Below are 16,772 nucleotides of genomic sequence, written 5' to 3'. Positions count from 1 at the left end.
TGCCAAGAACTAGACACTGTTTCCCCCTTTGAGCAGTGCAAAGTGGAACTATTATTTCCAGTGACTTGGAAACTACATGATGCAGCCTAAATTTCAGTCATGCGAGCTCCTGTTGATAGTGTGAAGTGGTTCAATCAAGACCCATTATTATCATCATAATTATTTTTCCATCTTATCTGTAGTTTAAGAGAACTATGTCTTTGGTGGGGTCAGATAGAGTCATGCTTTTCTCCTATTTTCAAAAGTTTGGGAGGGTTTGCATATGTGTATATTACTTGACTTTCCATACTTGGTTCTCAGCTTTTCCTGGTGCGGAGTGGCTGCAGAGTTGTCTGAAGAGGCATGTCTTTCAAACGTTGTGCTAATAAATTTCTAAAGAAGTTCTGATTAGATATCTTTTTAAATGCACAGTGGCCCCATTTCTTGGTTTTACCGTTGGATACGAGAGCTAGCAACACTTCCTTTTCCCAGAGTCATCCACACAAGACATATTAACTGGAAAAAACAGCTTAACGTTTCCAGAGCAGGTGCAATAAATCCAAAATGCACCTGTTGTTAAAAGCATAAAGCATTAATACATTTTTCAAACACTCAATATGCAGTTAACCTCCCAAAACTAGTAACTATGGAATGTTCTTCAGTGAGGTCAACATTATTTCCAGAACTGTTGTTGTTGTTGTTGTTGTTGTTGTTGTTGTTGTTGTTTAGTCGTGTCCAACTCTTTGTGACCCCATGGACCATAGCACGCCAGGCACTCCTGTCTTCCACTGCCTCCCGCAGTTTGGTCAAACTCATGTTGGTAGCTTCGAGAACACTGTCCAAACATCTCATCCTCTGTCGTCCCCTTCTCCTAGTGCCCTCCATCTTTCCCAACATCAGGGTCTTTTCCAGGGAGTCTTCTCTTCTCATGAGGTGGCCAAAGTATTTCCAGAACTACATAGCATAATTCTGTGGGGCATTTGTTAGAGGCTAATGGGGGCTGGGGTGGAATGTTTCCTTAGATGCAAGTTATGTGTTAAAAAGCTTACAATGGATGCTCTGGAGTTTTATCCTCAGGATATAGGCCTGGTTGCATCATTTGATTATACTCTGTCAGTTGGTTTACACATGAGTCTGTGAAGTGTACACATATCCACAACCAGAAACAGTATCTCCATGACATATTGTCACAAACAAGGATCTTCAACTCTGGCAAATATGAAAGATCAGAAAAGACATAGGCTTCTTTGTGTTGATGAGGAGATGAGAGTTTGTTTGTCTCACATTAGACCTAATGTAAATGAGATTACCCAGCAAAAGCAAGCTCACATCTCTCACTGAGTTTGTTTACATTCTTAAGGTACATAATTTCTAATTATATTTTGGGAATGTTCCATGTTCTTACATAGCTGCATTGTTTTATACTTTCTGGGAGTCCTATGATCATATTACAATGTAGTTGCGTGCCGAGGCCCCCCAGAAAATTCCCCCCAATAACTCAGACAGAAACATCATTTTAGGTTTTGTTTTTGGCATAATTTTGGCCACAACTTTATTTAAATTACAAATTTTAAATTGAGTGTTGGCCTTGGGCTTTGGTTAATCTTCTGCCCCACGGTGGGACAGGACCAGCTCTGGCTTTCCTACGATAGGAAAGTCAAGTAAACACCCCATGGGGGAGGAGACAGCTGAGTCCAGGCCATCTCCCCTCCTCCAGAAATGTTCCCCAAGGCTCGTGCTCTGTATTGGCCCCAGCCTTACACCATTGCGGGGGTGTAAGGACGAGAGCCCCGGAGCCCCAGGATTCCTTTAACGGAATACTTCTATAAGAGCATCACTGAGGGGCATGCACCTCCATGCGATACCCCTCCCAAATTTATCAACCAAAGCCTAACCGCCAACCTAACAAGTTGTGACTATTTGCTGAGCAGTAGGCAAAAACCAAATGGCCACAGCCAATCAGCCAAATGGCAAAATTCCTACTGGCCCCTGAATACAGGCGGCCCCACAGGGCAAAGCAAGGTCACTCTAATCCTGCCAAGGAAAGGAGGTGGGCGGGAGGGAGATTCAATCAGCTAGCAAAAGTGAAACTGGAAGCTAAAACTCTGAGTCTTAAACACTCACCCTGTCAATCAAAGAACTGATACATGCATTTTACCCCAGCAACACTCAGCCCTCCAATTACCTTATCTCCCTTACTTTTAGACCCACCCTTTAATACACACACCGGCTTTTTCTGCTGGGCCCTTCCGCAACACTCATTATTCCCTAAGGGGTTAATGAGCTTTGTGTTCTATGTTATAAATCAAGCACTGGTGGGAGTTGCCCCCCCCAATGTATTTCTTATCAATAAAAAATGTGGTGTGGGGCGAGCAAATATTTATTCTGAAAGTGTGGCCTGGGAGGTGGGGGTGGAATGGGAATCACTGGTTATATGATGCTAGGGTGTGGAGTTTGTGAACAATTGTTTTTTTGGGGGGGGGGGATGAATATGGGATCACATTTATTTGGCTTATGTGTTTTAATTGTAACTGTGTTTCTTGTCCTTGTTTTAGATTTTCTCTGTAAGTCACCATGAGACCATTTTATGGTCTCTGGCAGTGAAATAATACTAATGCTACTAATAATATGCACTACATTAAATAGATGAAGATGATATAGGAAGGGAGAGAGGAAACAAGGGTTGAACATCTGATTCCTTCTCTGAGAATCATATAGCCTAATCCACAGTGGTTCTGCTGCTGCCAGTTGCTTCTGAACTGATTAGCAGAATATAACAGCATCCATAAGCTAAATGCATTTTGGTACAGGAAGCTAAAGTAATAGGGGTACTGGAAGCCAAATTAGCAGATTTCTGTGCTACAGTAAATCTCTCCTGGCCCTCAGGGTCATCCACTTATTTCCCTGGACTGAAACTATGTTACAAATTTAAAATTATGATTACAATAAACAGTCATTAGTAAGAGAGAGAGAGAGATAACCAAAGCAAGATATATTTTCAATATGGCAAGGCATAAATTATGCTGTAATTATTATAGTGTTGTTTGTTTGTTGTTCAACCCCAAACATTAAGATCCTTTAACCTGATTAAGTAAAGCCATTTTGGGGTGGTTTGCATTTGTTGATTTTGCAAATGCAAATGCCCATCTGTCCCCCCCTTTTTTGCAGCTAATAAGTTTTGCATACCAAGCAGTTAAAAAAACAACCTTTTCCACATAAGCTTCCTCAACTTTTTATTTTTATATATAATAGAAGCAGTACAGGCCTAAGGCTCTCTCATAACACCGAGTTTTGGATAAAGGAGGGATTTGTATTACACTACTAGTCACGCAGGTATTCTGAGCAGAAAGAAGATCATTGTTTAATTTAATTTGAGTGCCCCAAGGTACGGTCTTTTATAGGCTACATTCCTATCTTCAGTCTTCATAATACCGGTCTTTTGTATGTTAAAGCCTTGACTTCACAGAGATTTACACTAAGGAATATAAACCAGCTTAGATAACTCGGTAAAACTCCAGATGGGCAGCCCTTTTAGTGAAACTGTAACCTGTTTCAATTCAGCTCAGACCCTCATCAGACATCAGACATCCTCCTAGCAGTGTCAGAGCCAATTCTGATTGGTGTGATTCCCACAATGCAAGGCTGTATGTCTGAATAACGTGGCAAGGTGGGCAGAGGTGACTTGAGTGCATTGTTCCCATCTGATTACTACCATCTCTTTGGTTGTGAAGCAGCTTGCTTGGGAAAGACCCACACAAAGAGTCCTGCTTGTAGGGAAGCATTTGTTTATTATTTACTTTGCTCCCCCCCCATTATTAAAGGTTCTCTCCTCCCATTTTACCTGTTCTGTGAGATAGGATAGGAGAGATGGAGACTGGCCCAATGTCATCACTTCATGATCTGTGGTAGCATTTTACCGTTCCTATTAGACAAGGTATTTTGACTCAAAAATCATGTCAAAAAACTGGGATCGTCCTATACATGGATAGTGGCGTGGGGGGGGGGAGCTGCACACTGCCAGCAGGGGTGTTCAACTCCCCCCCCCATGCAGCTGCGGGAGATGTGTGCGCTAGGGAGTGTTTTCTGCAGCAGCGTGGAGGGGACGCCACCAGCCAGTTGGTTGGCAGCCCACGCTCTAGAGAGCTTCCTGCCACAGTAGCGTGGGAAGCAGCTGCCCACTTTGCCAACTCCAGCAACGGCCTTGCTGGGGTGATGGCATGCGTGCAATTCCCCCTTTAAAAAGCTCAACAATTTTGGGCCATCTCCCCTCATTTTCTTTAAATTTAGTCTTATACACGGAAAAATACGGTAATCCTGGTTTCCCTTGTTAGAGGATGACATTCTAGCCACTGCACTGAGGGGTGGCAGACTTCAGTTCTGGGGGGACCAAATGTGACCTGTCAGGAGCCAGCCGGCCAGCCAGCAATACGTCACACAGAGTAAGTGAAGGAAACAAGGTCTGCTCAGGAGTGCCAGGCCTAATGAGCACAGCACCTCTTCCTTGGTAGGTCTTGTCGCTAAGATGCAGTTTTGGAGACTGAAGGTCCCCACCTTCCCACAGCTACCTAAGTCTCCTCTTCTCCAGGGTTTTTCACAAGTAATCTGAGACTATGCTGGTACTTCATGCCTCACCTGGTCCTGTGAGACAAGGGAGGAGCGGAGATCATTGCAGCATGAGGGGAAGACATCCTTGCTTCTTCACCAGCCTGACTCATCTCTGCCTCTGGGCCTCCCTCACCCCACGCTCCTGCTTCTGGGCTTCTCTCTGCCACAGATTCTCCCTTCACACAAAGCCATGTTGCCTCTTCAGCTTTTGACAGCCCCTCCTCTCAGTCGTCTCCCTTTTCTCCCTGTGACCACTCATCTATAAAACAAAGAAGTTGAATAAGAACATAAAGCAGAAATTGGTTCCTCCGGTCCCAAGTGTTCTGTGAGGTCTTAATGTGCCAGTTGAACACCAGTAATGATGAAGCCAGGTGAAAGTTCCACAATCCAGGTGCTGCCACTAAGAAGGCTCTGTCTCGTGTAGCTACCCAGTGCAATCAGGCCACTGGGGGCGGCAGAGTAGGTGGGCTCAGTCACACATGTGCCTTTGTGGCATGTAATTGTGCCATCAAGATGTAGCTTCCATGCCATAATAATAATAATAATAATAATAATAATAATAATAATAATAATAATAAGCACAGTATATCATTAACTTATGTTCACTGTTTACTGAAGGCTGATGCAAGATCGGATATCCACTTCTAGCTACAGTTTTCAGGTTCTGGTTTATAGAAAATCACCATTAGTCTTAACCAGGGGTCAGCAAACTTTTTCAGCAGGGGGCCGGTCCACTGTCCCTCAGACCTTGTGGGGGCCAGACTATATTTGGGGGGGTGAACGAATTCCTATGCCCCACAAAAAACCCAGAGATGCATTTTAAATAAAAGGACACATTCTACTCATGTAAAAACATGCTGATTCCCGGACCATCCGCGGGCCAGATTTAGAAGGTGATTGGGCTGCATCCGGCCCCCAGGCCTTAGTTTGGGGTCCCCTGGTCTTAACTGTAGCTAATGCTGGTGCTTATGAATTGTTTAGTTGTGAACAATGGTTAGCAGGTAGCCATGGTTGCCTTGGTACATCCCCCTAGACCTAATTAATTCCCTAATTTTTTTAAAGGGGGGGATTATGTCTGAAGGATGTATGCTCTCTTGGGGAGCTATGGTCTGTAAACCAGGCTCTCAAACAAGTATACAGGAGCAGATTCTGTGCACACCTTTTCAGCTGTATCTCTCTATCCATCCACTCACTCTTGCATCATTATTATTATTATTATTATTACTATTATTATTATTATTACCTGGAATCTCTGCAAAGTCCTAGCTACATTAAACAGCAAACTGTACATTAGAGAAATAAAGTAAATCAGTATTTGATAAAGCAAATCAATTTTCATCCATTTTGTGTCATCATTCACATTTTTGCAAGCTGATGAAAATCTGCTATCTCAGGTACGAGGGCTAATTTGAGACACTTGCTAAGGAACTGAATATGAATGAGGAGAAATCAGTGTAGCCTTGATAACATTAGTTGTGAGAAAAAGTGGCAGCAAATTCTTTACTCTGTCTTCTGGCTTTGTACAAGGTATTATTTCTGTAGAGCAACTTACTTCATGCTGCTATAGTGGTGCTAACTCTGTTTCGACTTCAGCAATTCCATGGCCATGTGGAGATGGGAGAAGAAAATCAATTGATTTCACAATTATAGGGAGAGAATTTTTGATTGGATTCACATTTGAAGGTGAACCTACCTAATTTGGACTTTCCAAAACCATACGGAAAAACAGCTGCCCTTCGAAATTTGTACATCTCTGTATTTTGCAATGCAGCTATCTAGCCAAGTAACGTATATAAAAATGCATATGTTATTGAAAATGATATGCAGAAATGCAAAATATTGTAGGGAAATGCCTTGCAAAAATGTGCATGGAAGGCAAAATAGCATATGAACATGGATATAAAAAAGAAATTCACACTACAATCCTGTTGAATTTTCAAGAAGTCTTTAAATAAAATTCACAAACTGACGGGGAAATGTGGAAAACTCAACTTAAAATTGGAAAAACGAAAAACCGAGAGAAGCTGAAATGGACAAATTAATTCATCTCTGTCTCTACGACACGGATGCCTGAATCCAAAGACCTACTTTGGCAATTTCAAAGAGGTCTAGGAATACATCCTTTAAATAATAATAAAAAAGCTTTGAACCGCTGACTCCTTTGAACAGGTAGACCACTGACACTTCTAGGCAGGTGGAAATAAACAAAATTGCATCTTCCAGATTCTGTTTCGAAAAGCTTCCTTGTGTTGGGATGACGGGAGAGAGAGAAAGATAATGTTGGCACGGCACATGCTGCTTTGCTTATAATACAGATATTCTCCCCATTATTGTTAAAATGCCTAAGCTGGAGAAAATTATCACGAGAGCCTGTATGATTTGTACCTTCTGGAGGTTCTCTCTCTTCTAAAGTGGGTCCCATCAGGATATTCATAAGCGAGCAATGGAAGTCGCAAGGATGCAGCTGCTTTCGAAATGCCGGTGCAACTCTCATGAATATTTCATGAAAGCTGCATGTGCAGGGGAGATCACCATTTTTATTAGCTAGAAATGTGCAGACCTAAGTCTGGGAGGGGCATCGTTCATGTAAATACACCTTAGGCCCTGCCGATGTACATGGCATGTGTCTTTGAATGCCTGTGATTAATTATTAAAGCGTTCAAAACACAACAGGGGGGGGGAAGGGAAATACCCCTGAAGTTTTTGCTAAACGGGAGCAGCGGATCAAAAGCATAACACATCCTCCTCTTTAAGCTCTGCTCATATCCACCATTATTCCTAAGTGGGAAGCGCTCGGTTTCCTTTTCCAGAAATTTCCTGGGAATTATAACTGCACATGGTAAACATTTTGTTGTGAAATGGGTAAAATAGAAAACGAGCCTCTGTGGATAGTAGTGCTCTTGAATTATGGTTGTTCTTATTATTAGCAACTGCACCTCACTGTTCCTCCAAGAAATCCAGTATATTATACGATTGGGCCCATTTTGTCCTCGAAATAATCCTGTAAGGTCAGCCCTGTTTAGGGAAGTTTTTAATGTCTGATGTTTTATCGCTGCTTTATCATCATCATCATCAATTCTATTGGAAGCCGCCCAGAGTGGCTGAGGAAACCCAGCCAGCTGGGCGGGTTATTATTATTATTATTATTATTATTATTATTATTATTATTATTATTTCTATTGTAAGCTGCCCAGAGTAGCTGGGGAAACCCAGCCAGCTGGGCGGGTTGTTGTTGTTGTTGTTGTTGTTGTTGTTGTTACAATGCAAGCCCAGCACTCTACAGTCTTCCCTGTATCTACCACACTACTCTGACTTAAGTGTCTCTTCACAATGGTACCACACAGGCTGTTCTCAACCGTCAAAAGCACCACCGCACAGGCTGTTCTCCATTGAAACCTTAGCAAAGAAATCTCTTAATTCAATACAGAGGAAGGTGCATTGCTGAGGAATAACCCAAGACACATGCAAGGACAAGCAATGGAACACATTATTATTTATGGATGCTCCATTATCAGAATATTTCAAGATAACGCTCTGCACTGTAAGTCAGCCAGCAGTGGTTTAAATATAGTGATGCTTACCTCAGGCTGAAGGCGCAGACATAATATTTAAATGTGATGGAAGTGGTTTGACATACGTTGACTACCCTGAAAACAGATATGCTCATTTGAGCTATTTCCGCTGCACTTAAAATGTTAACATCTGTTCAATACAAACGTCTTTCTTGGTCTGATAAATGATGGTTTTATCAGGTTAGGATTGCAGTGGCCAGGTTTGCACAGCACGGCAAGCCCAAAAGTACGGCTTACCAAGACATGTTGGATCCCAGAGAAGAGCTCACACCTGGGTTTGTTTGTTTTTTCCTTCCCTCGTCCTTTAGCTCAGGGCAATGTGACACCTAAGCCAAGGTTAAGGAGGAAAGTGCTTAAGCATGAACCCAGGAACAGAGGACACACCAAGCCAAATTTAATTATCTTCAGCAAAGAACATGGAAGGAATACATGTAAATAATTATAGGAAAGGATCTAGCTGTGACACACGACTCACGCACTCATACGGTTTGTTTTGGGATAAATTAGTTATCATTCTCCTAAGAATTTTTTAAGTCATTAAGATCATATTAGTCACGAAGTCGGTGTTGCTGATTTCAACATAATGTATCAAAAGGCATTATCGGTAGCTGTCACAAGAGGGAGAAACTTATTACAGAGTAATAAAGTGAAAGACTGTTCCATGCTCTGGAATCAAAGAGCATTACTACTATAGAGCCATTATCAATAGAACAGATAGCTGATTGTCCTCTAAAAGATGGCTGTCCCACGAGGGCAGTAAGTGCTTGAAGACTTCTATTTCTAGCTTTAAAGAGATCGAGTTGATTTTCTTCTTCTTCCCCATTTAGCTTTTTGTCATCCTGAACCGTTCTTCAAAGGAGATGAGTGTTCAGAAAAACCATTTGACCTCTCCAAAATAACTGTGCTTAGGAGCTTTTGGGGGGAGGGAGGTATGGGGGGGGGATGGCTTAATACATCTTTGTCAACTCATGTTGTTTAGTTTATTGGAGACTCCTGTGGCTCAAATGGCGTTGATTACCTCCGGGATAGTTCTCTGGGACCACTGTATGCTCCAGACCGGGGTCCTTGGGTATGAAGTGTCTTCCCACCCCGCTCACAAACTGACCGCTGAACAAATAACGCTATAAACAGGAGCAGTCTGAGCTTTCACAGCCCGGTGGGAAAGTGCCCTTCATGGTACCCCCTTCTATGTTGGGGCTGGGCGGAAATGTACTTCACCAATGGTAAAGGTAAAGGTAAAGGGACCCCTGACCATTAGGTCCAGTCGTGACCGACTCTGGGGTTGCGTGCTCATCTCGCATTATTGGCCGAGGGAGCCGGCGTACAGCTTCCAGGTCATGTGGCCAGCATGACAAAGCTGCTTCTGTCAAACCAGTGCAGCACATGGAAACGCCGTTTACCTTCCCGCTGTAGCGGTTCCTATTTATCTACTTGCATTTTGACATGCTTTCGAACTGCTAGGTTGGCAGGAGCTGGGACCAAGCAACGGGGGAGCTCACCCCGTCACAGGGATTCGAACCGCCGACCTTCTGATCAGCAAGCCCTAGGCTCAGTGGTTTAACCACAGCGCCACCTGGGTCCCAAGTCACCAATGGTAGTGGCACTGTTTTAGACTTCTCACAGTGCCACAGAATGCTGCATTGTGGGAAATTTAAGGTGGCAGCTTGTAGCCACCCAGTGCCTTATGTGGCAGGATTTAAGCCCTGGTAGGATTCCATGTGCTGGCACCAGACCTGAAAACAAATTTCTGCTTAGTAGTAGGGGGCTCACTGTTCAAAATCACCTGTACTCAGGAATAGCATTACCTACAGCAGGGATGGGGAACCTATGGCCCTGCAGCTGCTATTGGACTGCAACTCCCACTATCCCTGTCCATTTGCCAGGCTAATGAGAGCTAAAGTCCAACATCCCCTAGAGCGCCACAGATCCCTGATCCCTGCCCTAGATGTACAGGTTGCATACAGGTTCATACGGAATTTTGAAGTGTAACCACAAGTGTGGAATTTCATACATCTTGGTTACTTTTCTTTGTTTTCTTAAAATTGGAACAGTGGGGAAACATTTTGAATAAAAATGGCTACTCCCATGGAGGGCGGATAAAAATAGATATAGTCATGTTTGGGTCCATACCCCTCCAAGGGTCTACCAGTTGGCTGGCTCTGGGCTACAGAATAATCAAAATATAAATAGTCCGAGTAGGCGAAATGCCTTTGACTTTTTGTTTCAGTTTGGTACGAGATGTTTTTGCCTGCGGTTAAGGTTTCATTCTGCTTGGACTTATGCATTGCTGTGGAATTGCTCACCCATGGTGCAGCCATGGTAAAGACGTTCTCTTCCTATTTGTGGCGTTTAACCTTTCTGTGGTATATGTGCAGCTCATCATAATTCCTCGGTGCAAAACAGCTAAATCCTACGTACAAACAATCTTATATGGTTAAATTAAAGCTGCCCGACTTATTACGCCATTTTAATAAAATGAAATCCAGTCATGTTAAAGAATAAATCCAGATATCCAAGTGCTTTTCAGTGCACTATTTGACCCTTGCAAAGTGGCTGTGTGAGAGAGAAGAATTGCAGGGGAGGGACATTGGTGTTTGTGACCCACTGCAACCCACTTCAAGGATCAACACAGGTTCTAGATTCATTTAAAATGGGTCATAAGGTTTTGTGTTGTTTTTTTTCAAAGGGGAGGCTCACATTTTTGAAAGCCCCTTTCCCCCCCACCCCCACCCCCCAAAACAGCCCCAGCCCTAGACCATGCACTTGTTTCCCTTCCAGGACAATCCACACAGTTTTGAAGCATTCAACCAGGGGATACTTCTGGCTGTCCACAGTGATAGCTTGAGCAATTCTACATCATACTGCCAGCCCTCTTAAGTTTTATTTTTAGGTATGAGATATATGGCAGACATTCTTTTCCTGCTGCCTTGGACTGGGAAGAAGGAATGCAGATGCAGCTTAAGATAATGAGGCAAAGCAGAGCATCTAAGTATCATTTCAGCAAGCCACAGATTCAGCAAGCAGATTGTTGGAAAGTTTTGATCACATTACTTTTAATTATGCACTGTATTTATCTGACCTATTTGAACAGGATCCAGAGCTGGTGCGCAACATCTGTCGCTGGGTGAGGCAAGCTGTTCGGATTCCTTTCTTTGCCAAGCTGACCCCAAATGTCACGGATATTGTGAGCATTGCAAGGGCTTCCCGAGAAGGTAACAAGCTCAGATGTTTTGGCATCTACCTGTCATATAAGCTCACAGCTTGATTAATCAGGACATGTAAGTGGCGTTGTAGCAAGAGAAATCTACTAAAGGACATGAGACATTTGCCATTTTCATTTTTGCCTTCTTTCCTCACTGAGAAACGTATGTGAAGGGATGGCACTGGTTCATACATTATCTGGGCCTTCACCTAGTGAAGGAGGTCGTGTCCTCTTTTCTTCTCCAGGGCTGTCTTTTGGGGGGGGGTTGAGGTGGGAGGGGGGGCAAGGCACCCTCAGTCCATCCTGTTCTCTGTGCAAGTCTCAATCCCTTAGTGCAACTTTCCCCAAATTGGTGTCCACCCGAAACTCACAGCTTCCCTGACTATTTGGCCATGCTAGCTAGGGCTGGTGAGAGTCGTAGCCCAAAATATATTGAGGGCACCAGGTTGACTGCCTGCGCCACTAGATGCTGCTCCTCCTCCTCACCATTCCTGCCGCCTGCTCTCATTTGTCAGGCAGGGTTGTGGCAACTCCTCCTCCTTATTTTTCACCACTGCTCATTTGCTTTACTCCATTTGGACCAGAAGGGGAGGGCTGGTGAGCAAGCGGGCGGTGATGGTGAGGAAGAAGAGGAGCAGATCTAAAGGGGGGGCTAGATAGTGGAGCCCTCACTGGGATGTGGACTTAAGCAGATGTCTAATCATGCCAATCCCTGCTTCTGGGCCTGCTTTCCTCTGCCATGCAGATGCCCTCACATATATACCAAGCACCCCAAGCTGATATATGATAACATGCATTCCTGGCTCATAGCATTCTTTTCTCTCCTTAAAAAGGGGGGGGGGCAGAGAATCACATGGTTTAGATGCCAGCATGGAGCAGATGAGAGATTCTTCCACTTCATGAAGACCCAGCTAACATATAACTCATGAGCAGAAACTGATGCACTAAACCTTTTGAGATACATGAAACCTCCCCCCCCCCAAAAAAAGAAAATCCAGATTGCTTTGGTTATGGTTGTTTTATTCAAGGAAAACACAAATTTGTAAATCGTTGCTTGTTTGATGCAAATGATAATCAGATTGTTTCTTAGACAATATATTTTGTCCTTAAAAAGGCTAGCTCTTATTGGTTTCCATATCCTGTTTAAACAAAGGGACAGCATGGAGGATATACACACATTCTTTATTTCAGTCCAAAGACCCACAAAAACATCTTCAAAAGGAAAATAAAACAGAAATACGGGGAAAGGGTTCCAATGCGGTCTCAATGTTTTATGCAGAACATGTAGGTTCCTATTTCTTTTTACTTCCAAGAGGAACTTAGCCATGGCCAGGGTAGTATCATTGTGTTTGTGCATGGAAAAATAGAACTGTAAATTTATAGCTTTCCTCAACACTCACCCAGCACGCCTCCCTCCATCTCCTATGCAATTGGCCACTAGGGGTGGGGGGCTAACATATGATTGCATGAAGATTCAGCCATGCAGTCAATTTCCAGCATAAAATCCAGAAAACATGAAATAATCTTTAAATTCATCAGATTGTCTATGCGTAAACTGCGGTCAAAGGTTAAGCCCTTGTGTGAATGTCCAGTCAAAACAATTAGGTAAAACCACGCTATTTTGGTTAATCCTATTGCAACCCTTCATAAGCACTCATCATTTGCTCAGAGAAAGATTTTATAAAATTCACATGTATTCCCCTTGTAGGTATCTCTCCATTGTTGTTGTTGTTGTTGTTGTTGTTGTTGTTGTTGTTGTTTGGGGGGGGATTGATTTATATTGGAATTGGACAATAGTGTACTCCCTGAAAGGCCGCTTGAGAAGGCCAGAGCACAGAGAGTTCCCTGGTTGCATCCCTCTGGTTTTTTGGACCATTTCCAGCAGAACATCAAAATAAACATGGGTTTGTTATCAGGTGTGCGCTTAACATACGGTAGGAACCTTCCTTGTGAGACCTGGGTCCATCTAGCTCAGTATTTCTCCACTGACTGATGGCAGCTCTCCAGAATTTCAGGCAGAGCTATTTCTCAGTCCTACCCAGAGATATTGGGGAATGGATCTGGTACTTTCTGCATGTGTGTGCTCTACCAGTGAGCCACAACCCTTCTCTGACCACAGCCACTAGCCAGGAGCTGCAAGCAATCCCTGCTCCATGACAAGTGTAGCTGCTGTAAAGATTACTATGTGTGACATCCTTGGGATATTTGAAATGCACTCTATAAATTCCAAATTTGTAAGTTTTTTTTATTAAAAAATGATATGAGGACAACGAATTGGTTGAGGGTAGATTACGGCTAGAAAGAAAGGCTGACTTAGCTTTATGGTCTTCTTGCGCTACCGCTGTGGGATAACTTCCAGCATCTCTTTTCCAGCTTATTACGTCTGTCCCTAAATTTGTCCTCAGGTGGCGCAGATGGTGTTACAGCCACCAACACCGTGTCAGGGATGATGGGACTGAGAGCAGATGGCACACCTTGGCCAGCTGTCGGGCTGGGGAAGAAGACTACCTACGGCGGAGTGTCAGGTAAGTGTTGCCCCTTCCCGGCGAAAACACCTCCTCTGGGGCCAGCGAAAGATCAGGCAGTACTTGCAGCACGGCTAGGGGCGTTGTGCCTGCTCTGTTCTCCACGCTTTTTTGCTGGCCAGTGTGTTCCCTAATAGTCATGACAGATGGAGCAGATTGAGTGTGAACACTCTGGGGCTGCCCTTTCCTTAATGGTGAAACACTGCAACGAAAGGCAGTGATAGGGTCAACCCCGAGGAAGGGGGAAATCTCTTTTCTCTCATGACCCACAGTTTTCCTGGAATTTTTCATTCTGTCACAGTTGTCAGGCCACATGTTAGACAGAGGCTAATCAAAGGGCACCACGAGAGGAAAATACAAGCACTCCCATTGCATCGTGGGAGTTTCTTTATGTGCTGCACTTGGCATCTGTCTCCCTCTTGAAATCCACCTTCCCGCCATGTTTCCATAAGTGGCTCCCCCAGGGATGTGAAACCACACTCCCCAATTTAATTTTTTCTCTGTCTCACTCCTTTGTGACACACACACACACACACACACACACACACACACACACACACACTACAGTGGGTGCCGGCACAAAACATGATTTTAAACCCTCTGTCTGAGGCGTGGGGGGAGTTGTGGTACACCCGTGCCACGCTTTATTTTCACTGATGGATTAATCTGTTTGACCCCGTGCCCTCAGTTGCTGTGACAACATGAACCCGGTCCTGCCGAGAAAATGCCGTGAGCTTCTGGACTGTAGTGGTATGGAGATTAGTCTCCTTGGAGATATAAACAGTGGTAAATATTCATCGCATAATGGTGCCCCACTGTTCAAGCAAAATGCAGCTGAATCAGGCCGGACAGACAAAAGGAAACAGCTTTCTTTCATGTAGTTCTATTGTGTGTTAAAAACAGGAAGGCTGTCCTGTGGCGATTATCTTGCTGCGTGTGTCGTGTGTGTGTGTGTGTGTGTGTGTGTTTTAATTGACTTATAAATGTATGGAAATCGTTTACTGCAGTAAATTGGTCCATAGCCTTGCACAGATAAATACACTTTTGTGCTTAATAGGCAGTATTTAAAGTAAATATAGAAATGTAAAGAAAGGCATTAGCTTGAGGCAAAAATAGAGCCATTCGGTTTAATCTCTGTGCACGTCAAGTGTGCGCAAAGAGACTGAGACGCAGACAGACGGACAGGAGAGGAAGAGGAAACCGTTCTCTTGGGGTTTAAGGACTTCCTAGGCTTTATTATCCCGCTTCAATTTTTTCCCAGTCTGCCATGTTGACAGCAAAAGAATAAAAGAGGTCACAGAGGGTGCTGCACATTAAAAATTAATAAAAGAACTATTGCAGTAGTATTTTATATAAGTAACACCGTTCGGTGGTATTTTCTCTCCCCCCCCCCTTCTTTCATTTTAAGCTGCCATTTCTGAATTCCTTCATGGCAATGTCAGACCAATAAAACTGTAAAATTGCTGCATGATGAAAAGCGTGTCCTCTACGGCACAAATTTTAAGTATGTGTATAGTACAGATTACAGCAGTACCTGGACTCCTTGCGCTTTTCCAGGCCTGTCCCCATTTCCATAGTAAAGCTCTGCTTTCATGGTTGGAAATTCACCTCTTTGGGGAGCAAGGGAATATCACTCACAACTGGAACCCTCCTGATCTGTGAAAAAAGGGTGAGAGATTTTCGAAGCTAAACTTAAAAAGAGTATTGAAAACAACAATAGACAGCCTTCCGCCCTTTCCATTTCTTTTGTAGCAAGGCTTTAAATGTTCAGCATTTACAGGGGAGGAGAGTGGGAGAGCAAAATTAAGTAGGACAACCAAGCTTAAGCATTTCAAGTCCCATTGTTTTCAATGGGACCAGTGTGGTTTGTGGTGAAATTTTTCGTAGGGGAACATTTAGGGCCAGAGCCACCAGCTTGCGAAGGCGATGGGCAGGGAGACGTTACATGCATGGCATCTTGACGTCCTAGTGTCATGTGTGTGAGAATCGATCTTCCCTCCCTAATCCAAGCAGAAGCTTCCCGGGCTTTGGAAAGGAGGTGCCAGGGGAACATTTAGGGGACCAGTGGCGGAGGAAGGGGGCAGGGGGCCAGTCTGCCCCTGATGCCATCTCTGAGGGGGAGACAAGAAGGCACCCCGCGGGGGAGTTACCCGCTCCCCCGGGTGTGACAACACGAGCCGCTGCCATTGCGCATGTGGAGAATCCTCCGCTCGTGGCTGCACCCTCCACTGCCATCTGTACGGCGCTCAGGCACCTTAAGGACGGTGGCAGGATCCCTCAGTGGCCGCTGCAGCCACAAGCAGAGGATCCCGCCACCAAAAATACGGCGCACGCTCGGTACAGAATGGCTTGTGCATGTGCAGTACATAGCGACACACACACATGCACACTGGGTGGTTTGCCCCACCCCCGACATCCCGCACCAGGGGGCGGTTCGTCCTTCGACCCTGTAGGGGGCTGGCCTAGACTCCCCCTAGTCCACTGACCACATACCACTGAATGGGAGAGTGATAAGCAGGGGATCAGCTCATCCATTCAGCTCTTAAGCATGGTAGCTTTCAGAAAAAAGTTATCCTAGATTTTAATTAACTTCATTTAAAAACATCCAAATTCTGGTTAGGGGTAAACCAATTCCGAAGAGAGACAAATAGTTATTCAGGTGTAACTTTAAGAGCTTGTGCTTGCTTTCCCCTCCTCCCTCCCATTCTTTTTTCCTTGCGTGTCATGTCATTTAGATTGCTATCCTGAGAGGAGGGACTGCTTTAATACTGATTATTTAAGCTGCTCTGAGAGACCTTGTGCCGAAAGGGCAATATCTAAATGCCAAAAACAAACAAACATGCTCTGCCTATTCTGAAGTGTTGCTGCAAGGAATGGATCTGGGTATAA

General features: G+C 44.2%; 1 protein-coding gene across 5 annotated transcripts in view; it reads left to right on the top strand.

Annotated features, from left to right (window-relative positions):
• The window catches only part of DPYD (dihydropyrimidine dehydrogenase), a 504,044-nt gene that overhangs the window by 389,209 nt on the left and 98,063 nt on the right, over positions 1-16,772 (top strand). For all 5 annotated transcript variants that reach the window (XM_035123777.2, XM_035123779.2, XM_035123778.2 and 2 more), the window contains 2 exons: positions 11,248-11,368; positions 13,764-13,883. In XM_035123777.2, coding sequence (XP_034979668.2) covers positions 11,248-11,368; positions 13,764-13,883 — 241 coding nt within the window. The remainder of the gene's footprint in view (positions 1-11,247; positions 11,369-13,763; positions 13,884-16,772) is intronic.

The sequence above is a fragment of the Zootoca vivipara genome, chromosome 7 (assembly GCF_963506605.1).
Source record: "Zootoca vivipara chromosome 7, rZooViv1.1, whole genome shotgun sequence".
Lineage (NCBI taxonomy): Eukaryota > Metazoa > Chordata > Lepidosauria > Squamata > Lacertidae > Zootoca > Zootoca vivipara.
Note: the sequence above shows the minus strand (reverse complement) of the source record. Positions and strands in the feature narration are given on the sequence as shown.